Consider the following 12,624-nt stretch of genomic DNA (forward strand, 5'->3'; position numbering starts at 1 on the left):
CCCCCCCCCCCCCGCCTTGGGGTGTTGGGGATTTAACCCAGTGTTTCCTTAGTACCTTAAGGAAAATTTTCACTCCTAATGAGGGAGCACATTTTAGCTGAACAAGTCCGCAAGTGAGTGTACTTGTGACAGGGATGGCAGGGACCAGTGTTTTGTTAGAGGACTGAAGGTGTGAAGGGCAATGTTGGGAAGTTGGCCAGGAAACCAGTGAAGTAGCCGGCAATGGAGCTGGAGGTCTAGGAACTGTCTGGGAGGCCAGCAGGAGTCTGGGGCTGCCCTGGCATCGGAAGGAAGCAGTAACTTCTGTTAGACTGCAAGACATGAGCATGGGCTTTCTCAATAGTAGGCATGCAGTTAAGACCAGCCAGCTACACTGAAGCAGTTTATTTTCACTTAGAATTCAGTAATAAATATTAAAGTTGTATACTTACAACCCCTCAATAATTAGGGTCATGTTCTAACCTGGAATTTGCCTCCGATTTCATCAGGGTGAGAACCAATCACTGGAGGAGTAAATAATTCATGCCGGTGGGTCCTCTATAAAAAAAGATTCACAGGAATTACTGAAGCAGACATTTAAAACTAAGATTCATTAAAATAGCGAAAAGATCAAACACTGTCCATAAATTGTTGCTGTTATCCTCTACAAATTTGAAAATGTGTATAGTTTAACACCACAAAATGTCTGGTAAAATATTAGAAATTGAAAAATCATTAAAAAGTTGAGCACTGAGGTCAGTGAAAAAGAAGTACTACCACACGAAAGGGTAAGTGAGGCTGTACTGGCTGCTGGGCCAAGGGGGCCTTTGAACAAGATCCTAAGTGATAAATAAAACTTGGCCAGTAAAAAACCAAAGGAGGCTGAAATAAGACATTTCAGGCAGAGAAACAGGTGTGTCCAAAGAAGTATGAGAAGAAAGAACATTTGGGAAGTTGCAGTTTAGTGTCACGAAATTGTGTTGTAAGGTGCACAAGACAGAATGTTGGACAAGGCAAGAAACTAGGAAAAGCAACTACCAGGGGAATCGACCCTCCCTCCCTCTCAATCATGCAGTTTAGGTTACACTGATGCCGCGTCCCTCCTTCACAGACACCAGGCGAGGCCTACAGCATAAAAGTGCCCCTCTTGGCCAGTGACCAACTCAAGGAAGAGCAAGTGGCCAACACAAGAAGCACTCAGCTTTCACTAGAACTACTGAGGAAGACAAGAGGAACTCTCTTTCTGAGACTTGCTAAGGCTGCTAGTACAATTTTTCTCACTCTGTGGGAGGCACTTATTGGAAAGTACAGTCAATTACTAAAAAGAGCCAGGCTGAGAAAGACAGATACCCTGGGACACTGTGTGAGCACCTGGGCCCAGTCATCCTTGAAACCAACAGATCGAAAGACTCCTCCGTTGCTCACGCTAAGCTAGTATATTCCTTTTTCAGTTTTAGTCAGTTTCAGTTGCTCTGACTTCAAATTAAAAGAGCCCTTATAATACAGATGTTCCATCCCAAGCCAAGGAATTTATATTTAGACCATAGAAAACAAAGACTTTGAAGTAGGGTAGTGATAAAATCAAATTTGTTTTCAAAAGGTTAATTGAAGTGAAAATATGAATGTCCTGAAATTCAACCTTTTCATGGTATAGTTGAGAAAAATGAAGCTCAGAAGGGCTAAGTCACATACCCAAAATGATGTAGCACTCTAACTTTTTTTGGTACCGGGGATCCAACTCAGGTCCTTGTGCTTGGAAGGCAGTCACCGGAACCACTGAGCTAAATCCCTGGCCCAGCACTTTAACTTTTTTAACTTTAACTTTTTTGAGACAGGGTCTCACTATGTGGCTCAGATTGGCCTTGAACTTGCTATGTAGCCCAAACTGGCCTCAAACTCACAGCGATCCTCCTGCCTCAGTCTCTCCAGTGCTGGGATTAAACACATACAACAATATAGCACTTAAAACATATTTTTAAAGAAAAAATGCAGAGCCAGCAGTGATGGAGCATGCCTGTAATCTCAGCACTCAGACAGCTGAGGCAGGAGGATCACTAGGAGGTTGAGGCCAGCCTGGGCTACATAGTGAGATCCTATTCTAAACAAACAAACAAACAAATGAAAGAAATGTGTGGTATGTGAAAAGCACTGAGTTGGGCATGGTGCCAATAACCCCAGAACTCTGGGAGGCTTAGGCAGGAGGATAATAAGTTTGAGCCCAGCTTAGGCAACTTAGCAACACCCTATCTCAAAATAAAAATTTAAAAATAAAAATGCCAGGGATGTAGTTCCGTGCAAAGGAACTAGGTTTAATCCCCAATACAACAAGAACAAGAAGGCAGTGTGCCAAACCAAGGCCAAAGAAATTAACCAGGAGTTTAGTCTGGTAAGAGGGACAAACACTGAATGCACCACAGGCCATTTCTTAAGGTACCTAGGGGACTTCTCCATGGGTGCCATCTAATTGGAAATCAGGAAGGGTTTCAAAATACAGGAATTTGAGAAGGACCTTCCAAAAGTAGCAAGGTTTCACAGTAACATCAGAGGGAAGAGCAACCAACAGCATATACAAAGTTACAGAAGAAGTGGAAGGAACAAACAATCCACATTTCAGGCTGGGTGTGGTGGCTCATGCCTTAATCTCAGCACTCTGGAAGGCTGAGACAGAAGGATTGCGAAGTTCTAGTACAGCTGGGCAACTTAGGGAGAACTTTTTTTCAAAACATTAAAAAAAAAAAAAAACTGGGGAAGTAGCTCAGTGCCAAGCTCCTGAGTTTCCCCCAGTACCCACCCCGCTCCAGATTCCCTATTCACTTTTGGCTCCAGCAGGGAATGCCCAGAGAAAAAGAAGAGAATAGGCCAGAATGTGCGATAGACGATCTCAGTTTGTTTTGATTTGTACCAGGGAACAAACTTGGGTCCTTGCGCTTGCGAGGCAGCCAACAGGCTAAATTTCCAGCCCCACAAATATTAAAGATAATTATAATTTGTATTTAATTCAGCAGCAGTAAATTTTCTTGAAAGGCTCGATGCAAAAGAAACTATGAGAGACCATACTCACACCTCAGAAGGTGGAGGTGGCCGCCTTAGGCAGGCCATAGAAGCACCAGAGATCAGTCCTCAGTGCACAGCACACCGACCCCTCCCCTGCTCAGAACCCATCTTGCCTTGCATTGCATGACAGCGCTGGGGCCCAGGGCCCAGGGCCCAGTCTCCTCGCTGCGCTCCCTCCTCCTCCCAGCTCTCAGCCTTGCAGCTTCCTCTTCACCGCAATGCAAATGCCCCTGAATCTCTCCACTGGGACCCCTCTCCTCAGCTCCAGGTGCACATTTCACTGCTCTCCTATGCTTCAAACAGAACCTGTCACTGTTTTCTACATCCTCTTTTTCCTGTTTCATATACTGACATTCTCTACTGATGTGCTTTCTCAGACTCAAAACGGTTTCATTGTTTCTTGACCCTCTGCTTTCTCTCTGGCGTCCAGTCGCTCACCGCGACATCGCCCCCACTGCTCCAGAGCTGCCCCTTCCCACTCCATGCTCCCTTCTTGTCCCCGCTTCCCTTTAAGCCAGGATGACGGATACCGCACCATCTGGCCAGTGGGCTCTCACTGGTCTGCTTGCTCCTCAACCCAGCCTGAGCGAGTCTCCAGGCTCACTGCATCTGGAGCAGAGACCCAGCTTCCCCAGCAGCATCCACTGTGCCCGTGTCTGGCTCTCACTCCCTACTCCCCTCTTCAAACTGAGCCAAAGCCACTCCTGCCGTTCAGCATTTCCTGCGCAGAGCCCAGTTTTTTTGTCATTTCCCACTGCTATCCACCTCCACTCCTCGTGGGCCACTGTCTCCTCGCCCCACTCTGATCGGCCCTTCCCTTGAAGTCGCTCAGCTTCCCTCTCCCACAGTACACGGTTTCTGATCCCCTAGAAGGCCATACACTGAAGACCAGGCAAGGCAGAGGCTGGGCACGAGTCTGACAGACTGGATTCAAATCTTATCTCTACCTCTTAGGTGGAATCTTTGGGCAAGTTACTAAACCTCTCTGGGCCTCAGTTTCCTTGTAAAATAAGGATTATGGTTGCATTTCTACATCTATTAAGTGTTACAGGAATAAAGGAGGCAAATAATATATATAAAGTGCTAAATACGGTACCGGGCATATCAAAACAATGTATTAAATAGCAGCTACTTTTTAAAAAATCATTTTATTGGGCCAGGGATTTAGCTCAGTGGCACGGTTGCCTGCCTTGCAAACCAAGGTCCTGGGTTTGATCCCTAGTAACAGGAAAAAAAATCACTTTATTTAGGGTGCTCTTTATGGGGGGATACCAGGGATCAAACATAGGGTGCTCTGCCACGGAGCTACATCCCCAGCCCTTTTTATTTGATTCTGAGACAGGGCCTTAGAAGTTGTCAGGCAGGGCTTGACTTGCAATCTTCCTACCTCAGCCTCCCAAAGTGCTAGGATTACAGGTATCTACCACCACACCAGAGTTAAAGGGATTATTTTTTGCACCTCTATATTCCCTATACAGTGTCAACTGCAGAGTCCAGTAACAGTCTACTGAATGCCTGACTTGGGACTACATAATTATTCTATCCTTTCAATATCCCTGAGATGTTCGGTAGCAGAGTCTGAGTTACCTGCTATTTTCCTTCTCCAACCTACCTGATGTAAAATGGTGTATCGTTCACGATATAGCTCTGCTTTATCTCTTGCTGTTCCAAATAAATTTGGTGCAGGGTGGTCAGTCATTAAAAGACTAGGAAAAAGGAATACCCATTTTTAGTATCAAATACACAAAGGTAGGCTAAAATTGAAACACTAGAATATACATCTTTTGAAGTAAAGGTACATCTGAAATTAATTTAAAATTAAGAGATGGTATACTTACGGGAGAAATTTTTTTCTTTCTGAATTGTAAACAAAGCGTGGAACATCAAAAGCTCCTATGATATTGAAAATATGCTCACTGAAAAACATCCCATAAAACACAGATCTGATTTACTAAAATGTAAGTATTCAAATTGCATTATAATTCTACATCACATATAACCCACTTTTCATATTTTCTCAAGCCACATATATAATTTCCTCTTTCTTTTTTCCTTTCTGTACCTGGGATTAAATCTAGGACTTCACATATTCTAGGCAAGCACTCTATCACTAAACTGCATCCCTGACCCTTTTTATTTTATTTTATGAAACAGGGTCTCAATAAATTGCCCAAGCTGATCTTGAACTTACAATCCTTCTGCTTTCAGCCTTCTGAGTAACTGGGATGACAAGCACACCACCACCATAACAATCTATATCACAGTTTCTTATAGTGTCAAAAACAACTTGGAGGTAAAGGTTTAGCTTGTGCATTCTCCTTTCAAGAGACAAGAAAACATTCTCAATACTTTCAAGGAAAAAATCAATCAAGTTAACTTATAATTAAGAATCTATCCAAAAAGCAAAAAAAAACTCATCTGTTGAAAAACATGTATAAAACAGTCATTCTAAAGGAATCTCTCCCTATAACTACTATTATAAGCTACAATATATGAAGCATAAAAGAATCTGATTCACTTCCAACAATTTTTAAAATCTAAAGTATTAAGCAAAAAGTGTTTCTAAAAAAAAAGTTTTATAATAGAAAAGGACCCTCAAAAGCCTGGCCTAATCCTTGAGATTTATACAGTGTCAAAGATGGAAAACCCACAAAATAATTTAATTTCAGACACTGTTAATGATATGATCATGTAAAGAGTTTAGAAAATTCACAACACTTTTTTTTGGTACCAGGGATGAAATTGGGTCCTTGCGCTTGCAAGGTAGGTGGCGGAACCACTGAGCTAAATCACCAACTCCATAACACTTTTGCATAAATACCAACCTAAAAAAAAAATCTTTCTTAAAATTAAGTGTTTATCTTCCAAACTAAAAATGGTTAAAAAAAAAAAAGTTCACACTATGCTGGTTGTAATAATAAGTACAGAAAAGCAAAGAATGGTTAGCCTTGGAGAAAACCTAAATTCTAGACACAACTTCACTAGTTTCTAGTGCAGCAATCTCAGCAGATTATTTAACTTATCAGGCCATTTTTCCATGTGTAAAACTGTGAGCATCTTTCTTGGGCTGTGACTCTTCCTGACAACTGGAGCTGCAAAGATCTGTGACCATTCAGCCCTCACCAGAACTAACTAAGTATCAGCCTAACAGAAATGGCAGGTAACTTTAGAGTAAACAACACGTAAAGCCTATTTTAGGACTATAACCCTTACACTTTGGTATAACCATTTTAAATTTCTGTGGATGACTTTCAGGGCATGTCACTGCACTCTAGTATTTTAAGAATTTGCAAGAATAAAATCAAAATTCTTCAACTTCTATTTTTAGAGTTTGAATAAGTTTTCTTGTCTTTTTTTTTTTTGACACTGGGCCTTGCTATGAAGTTCAGGCTGACCTTGAGCTCACTATGTAGCTGAGGCTGGCCTCGAACTTGCAGTAGTCCTCCTGCCTTGGCCTCCCGAGTGTTAGGATCACTCTGCCTGGCTCTAATACATTGTAAAAGGAAAAAACTACTGGCCAAAGTAAGGGTCAAAACTTCTTTCAGTCATTTCCACTGCCCAAAATAGGAAAGAACTGTCAAAATTAAAACTGTCTCTATGCTCATTTCCCCAGATATTTTACTGCCAGTTAAATCTCATTAATTTGGAAGTATCCTAAGGAAGGGAAAAAGAGACATTCAGAGAAATAACCCTCCCCAAAGTATTGCGTATAAATACTTAAACTTAAAAATATCAGCGAGTGGAAGAGCCATAAAACTAGGTTTTACCCTTATTTGCTATTCACAATGTGACTAACTTAAGTCACCGAACCTCTGAAAGCTCAGTACTTTCTTAAGAGCAAAAGTAAATTGAGACTCAGTTCAATTTATTAGCAGCATACAGAATATAAAATCAGGTTGATTTGGGTAAAGCAGCAAAAATCAGTACGAGTATGAACAATACTATAATCTCACACCCTAGGAAAAAACAAAAAAGACAAGCCATTTAATAATGTGGTTTATAACGAAGGCCATCACTTACAAAGAAACACTGAAATAATGACAGCAACCACTGTAGAAATGTTTACCAATTTTGCTCCTAACAAATCATTGAAAATAAGCAGTCAGTAACACCTCCAACAGAGAAAAAGGTTGATTTTATGCACATACATAGTTTCATCAGCTGATTGACTGCATTCCTGAACTGCTGCTTCCACTACAGATTGTTCAATCATGTTTGATGATACTGAAAAGAGAAGTTCAAGGTCATACTTCAAACAGGCATAAAAATTAGTTCTAATAGGAGGAGTAATAATAAAGCAGCCATTTACGAAGCTCGTAAATGTGTTGCAGTGCTCGGTAGTTCACAAGCACTATTCCATCAGACAATGTCCTAGATAACACTGATGTTACTATGCCCATATCTTTCATTTCTTTTTTTTGTATCAGGTATTGAACTCAGGACCTTGTACTTGCCAGGCAGGAGGTGGAACCACTGAGTTAAATCCCCAGCCCCAGTATGCCTTTATCTTACAGATGGAGAGGGTACAACTTCAAGAAGTTTAACAGCCCCCCCAGGAACACACTAGAAGGGGCAGAAAGCAACACAAATCCAGGCCCAATTCCAAAGTGAGCCCCCTTAACCATTCTGGGACATCTTCAGGTGAAATGCTATGTGCCATCTTCAAATAATGTATAATTAACACAGATATAATTAATGAGAAACATCATTTTCTGTTTTTTTTTTTTTTTTTTATTTTGTTTTGTTTTTTTTGAGACAAGGTCTCACTATGTAGTTGAGACTGACCTGGAACTCACTATGTAGCCCAAGCTGGTCTCGAACTCACAGCGATCCTCCTGCCTCAGCCTCCTGAGTGCTAGGATTATAGGTGTGCGCCACCTCGCCCAGCTCATTTTCTAAATTTTCAATGTAAAGCAATTTTTGAAACAAAAATATTTTTAGAATTCTGCCTCTAGAAGTGAAAAAGAGACATGACATTTTCCCCTATATCATAGAACATGTTGCTTCCTATATAATTAAAGACACTGTACCAGTACCTAGAAAACAGGAGAGTGAGCCACACTCACTTCTAGCCTTCTGGGCACTAGAAAGACTAGATTTTTTTTTCCTGAAAGACAACAGCATTTCTTCTTTGCAGACCCATGCTTGTGGTATCAAAATATTTAACAAACAAACAAAATATATATATTTAACCAAAAGCCCCTCAAAGAAAGAAAGAAGAATTAGTCTTGCTCACTTTTCTCCTCTCCCTACAAACATTTTGGAGTGCCTAACTTAAGACAAAGTGAGAGGTGTGCAGAGAGACAAGTAACCCTAAAGGACCAGATCAAACTCCGGAGTCAAGTGCAGAAAAGATGGCTGTGTGGTTCCACGGGGTAAGAAAAGCTAAATGGCTTTCTGGGAATATCCTCTGGTTACAGCTAAACAAACCTTTTGGGAAGAAATACTACTATGAAACACTGGAACACCTGAATCTTCAACTTTTCTTTACATCTGTAAATCTAACAGATATAGAGCTAGGTTTAACAATTTAAGAGTTATCAGAAAACCCCACTTACAGGGCTGCTTTTCCACTGCATCGATGATCTTTTCCAAGGTATCTTCCAGCTCTAATTCACTGACGGACTGAAGAGCTTCCGTGAGGTACTTAGTAGCTTCCCTGGTAAGAGAGAGAAAGGAGAGGAGAAACAGATCATTGGTAATTAAAAGCTAAAAATTTTATGCCAAGAAGTGGCAAATATTCATTAATCTGGTACTGAAATTAAGACCCACTCACTCCCTCCATCAAGCAGTGCTCAGCTTTTCTGCATCCTTTTCTCCCTTGCGAACAATGACCATTCTTAAAGTCCCGAGTCAGGTCCTCATCTAAGGAAGCTTCCTAGAGCGGCTCCTTCCTCTTGTAACTGTTAAAATGCACACTTGCATAAAACAGTACCTTAAATTTGGGGTTTCACATTATCCTTGTAAAACTTACTACCTTACACTGAAGGCAAGTATTTGCTTGCCTTGATGTCAATCACCACATTCCGAATACAATGAACATAGACAGACTTATGAAATTGATAGAGCATTTGCCCCAGTAATTTAACCAGTTTTTAATCGTACAATTAGAAAAAAGGCTACAAAAAACATTGACTATAATCACAGAAGCTACATTCATATTAAAATCACCTTTTAATACCAATAATGTTCAGAATGAGTGTGCCTACTTAATTAGCTAGTTATATACCATTCTATATTTGTAGCACACTTACACTTTACCGACCTGACTTTAACTGTCCTGTATATCAGTGAGCTTACTGACTATTGCATGGACACCACATCTCCTGTTTATTGTAGGTAACTGAGTTACTACAGATAACTTGAGAACTGGAATTGCATCATCCTTTAGCAGAATACTAAGTGCAAAGTGCTCCATAAATATCTGCCAACTGAATCCCTAAAATTACACACATGTAGGTGACAGCTCTTGGGACAGACCAAAGCTCGCCAACCCATTTAGGATCCAGTCCTCGCCACACGCATCAGGCTCATCCAGTGTCTCTGGCCTTCCTGGTGCTTGCTTGTCTGCTTCTGGGTCTTTATACGTCCTCTCTCCCCACCCTCCTCTCCACATGTAACCAAGTCCCGACCCATCCTCTAACACTTAGCGCAAAGTGATTCCCAGGGGAAGCCTTTCCTTGACTTTAGAGCTGTTTACACACCTTATACCTACTCTCATGGCACTTTCTTCAGTAATTCAATTCAGTAGTTTCACATCCCTTGTATGCACTTCTAACTAATAATCCACACTTCCTGGTATCTCACCTGTGAGCCACTCCTTCCCCTTAAGTGTGGGCTGCAGCTAGTAAATTGCCTTTTTTTTTCCCCTGGTACTGGGGATCAACCTCAGGACCTTGCTAAATCCCTGGCCCTTGACTTTGATGAAGCTCCTTGCCATGCTGGGGAGGCCCTAGTGTAGCCTTCAGTCAATAACCTGCAAGGTCCAAGGCCTTCAATTCAACAACCCACCAGGAACTGAATCCTGCCAACAAGTAAGACAGGAAGGGAATCCAGCCCATTATGACATTTGAAATGGCCCTATCTTGACTGCAGCCTTGTGAGAGAGACCCTAGTACTGAGAACCCAATAAAGTCATACCTGAATTCCTGAACCACAGAACACGTGGGACAATAAATGTGTACTGCTTATGCCTCTACATTTTAGGGTACTCTGTCATGCAGCAATAGACAACTAGTACACTCTCTCTTCTCACCATAAAGCTCTACAGAGTCTTAACCTCATATACCCATTCCCCTAGCATGGGGTTTTGCAGCTGACAGATTTAAACATATTTCTTTCTTTTTGGTACCAGGGATTGAACTTGGGACCTTGAACTTGTAAGGCAGGTGGCAGTACCACTGAGCTAAATCCCCAGCCCCTCAAGCATATTTCTAAGTTAATTAATTAATGACAGCTTAATATTAGGTGAAATTCTAAGTCAAAAAAAAAGAAATTAATCAACTGTTCATGTTTTCAAAATATGGATCAAATGAACAAAATTCATTATTTTTTTCCTAGGATATACCATACTGGTCCTGGTTCACCACTAACCCAGAAACAAAGTTAAAAGTTCCATAAACCTAGGCTGGGATTTTTGTTTTGTTTTGTTTTGGTTTGGTTTGGTTTTTTCGAGACAGGGTTTCACTATGTAGTTTGACACTGACCTGAAACTTGCTATGTAGCCCAGGCTGGTCTCGAACTCACAGCGATCCTCCTGCCTCAGCCTCCCAAGTGCTGGGATTACAGGTGTGCACCACCATGCCCAGCTAGGCTGGGATGTATCTTAAAGAGAGCTTGCCTGGCCTGAATGATGCCCTAGTTCATCATTAAAAAAAAAAAAAACATAAAACTCAATTACAAAATCAAAAACTGTATACACAAGAACAACCAAAACCTGGCTTAGAAAAGTATACCCATTTCAGTAGGTATTTAGTGTGTACAATATATTGTATTCTGCAGCAAACCATGAAATAGATCACACATTGGCCAGGGATTTAGCTCAGTGGAGCTGCCACCTGTCTTGCAAACTCAAGGTCCTGAGTTCAATACCCATATCCCCCCCACACCAAAATCAGGCGTCAGGACCAAATTGGTTTCATCCCTGGGATGCAAGGATGATTCAGCCTATGTACATCAATAAATGTTATTAATCACATAAACAGAAAGATAAAAATTAAATGACCAAAGGAAGGGGAAAAAATGAAAATAGAAGAACTTCTAACTTTGTTAACAGTACCTTTCTTTACAATAGGGCCATTATCAAGGACTCAAAAAACACAAATGCTGGCCAGGATGTGGGGAGGAAGAAACCCCACTAAACTCTGGTAGGAATGTAAACTAATACGACCACTTTGGAAATCAGTATCGAGATTGCTCGAAAATTAAAACAAAACCTATTTGACTCAGCTACCTTTCTCGTGAGGATCTTCCAGAAGAGCTAAAGTCATCCTACTACAGCAGTTATGTGTTTAGAGCAGCTCAACTCACAATAGCAAAATCAGAAGTGTGCTATGTGCCCATCATCAGATGAATGAATAAAGAAAATGTGGCAAGCTGGGCATGGTGGGTGATGCCTGCCTGGGATTCAGCCCTCAGGAGTCTGAGGCAGGAGGATAGGCCAATTTTGAGGCTATATAGTGAGTTCAAGGTCGGCCTGAACTACATTGCAAGACCATGTCTCAAAAAAACAAGAAGAAAATGTGGCATATATACAACAGAGTACTACTCAGCCATAAAGAAGAATGCACTTGAGTCTTTTGTAAGAAAATGGATGGAGGCCAGGGATTCAGCTCAGTGGTTCTGGCGCCTGCCTCACAAGCACAAGGACCTGATCACCGGTAAAAAAAAAAAAAAAAAAAAGAAAAAAGAAATAAAAGATAATGTATGGCTCTTGAGACCACAGTGCTAAATGAAATGTTACAAAACATTAAATATCTCATGGCCTCCTTAATATGAGAGACTCAAAACACGAAGAGCAAAATAAAGAGCTATGTTAGGAATAGGAAGGTAAGCTCTGCAGGGATGGGAAGTGGATGGGGAAGAGAAGCGAGGGAGTAAAGCTCAAGAAGCTATAGGTATGGGTGCCAAAATCCCAGGCTGAATACAACCACTGTGCATCGCTAACACGCACTAGCAACAACAAAAGTACTGTGTTCTAAAATACAAAGCCGAATAAGAAAAATCCTGGAGGTGTTATGGGTCCTAAAAACACACCGATGTGCAAGGAAACCTGGCTTTCAGAGAAGTTGTAAAGGAGATCTAAAAAAAAAAAAAATCCTAGCAGTCACCTAAGAGAATACTTAAAATCTATCCGCTTTTCAATTCTCCAGGAAATGATACCTCACCCACAACTGGGAGGGCTGGGAGGCCCAGACTCAGCAGGGACTGACAGCTGCGCCTTGGGCGGCCTTCGCGGGTCCCAGCAGCGGAGGCGGCACCGCAATGATAGCAGGGGAGGTACAGAGCCGGCCCCGCCTCTGGGGGGGGGTCCGCGATGCAGGGAGCCTCGCCCCCCCCCGGAAGAAGCGTTTCCCTCCGCGAACCCCAGAC

At 41.7% G+C, this 12,624-nt stretch overlaps 2 protein-coding genes across 5 annotated transcripts in view; one reads left to right on the forward strand and one right to left on the reverse strand.

Moving 5' to 3' along the window:
- Klhdc1 (kelch domain containing 1) overlaps nucleotides 1–12,624 on the forward strand; it is a 92,156-nt gene that overhangs the window by 27,640 nt on the left and 51,892 nt on the right. The gene's annotated exons all lie outside the window — the stretch shown is intronic.
- Nucleotides 1–12,624, reverse strand: part of Pole2 (DNA polymerase epsilon 2, accessory subunit) — a 33,631-nt gene that overhangs the window by 20,562 nt on the left and 445 nt on the right. For all 4 annotated transcript variants that reach the window (XM_033765163.1, XM_033765162.1, XM_010632598.3 and 1 more), the window contains exons 2-6: nucleotides 8,592–8,692; nucleotides 7,182–7,257; nucleotides 4,872–4,949; nucleotides 4,646–4,739; nucleotides 463–537 (exon numbers count right to left, since the gene is read on the reverse strand). In XM_033765163.1, coding sequence (XP_033621054.1) covers nucleotides 463–537; nucleotides 4,646–4,739; nucleotides 4,872–4,949; nucleotides 7,182–7,257; nucleotides 8,592–8,692 — 424 coding nt within the window. The remainder of the gene's footprint in view (nucleotides 1–462; nucleotides 538–4,645; nucleotides 4,740–4,871; nucleotides 4,950–7,181; nucleotides 7,258–8,591; nucleotides 8,693–12,624) is intronic.

The sequence above is a fragment of the Fukomys damarensis genome, unplaced genomic scaffold (genome assembly GCF_012274545.1).
Source record: "Fukomys damarensis isolate Sample0158 unplaced genomic scaffold, DMR_v1.0_HiC HiC_scaffold_17, whole genome shotgun sequence".
Lineage (NCBI taxonomy): Eukaryota > Metazoa > Chordata > Mammalia > Rodentia > Bathyergidae > Fukomys > Fukomys damarensis.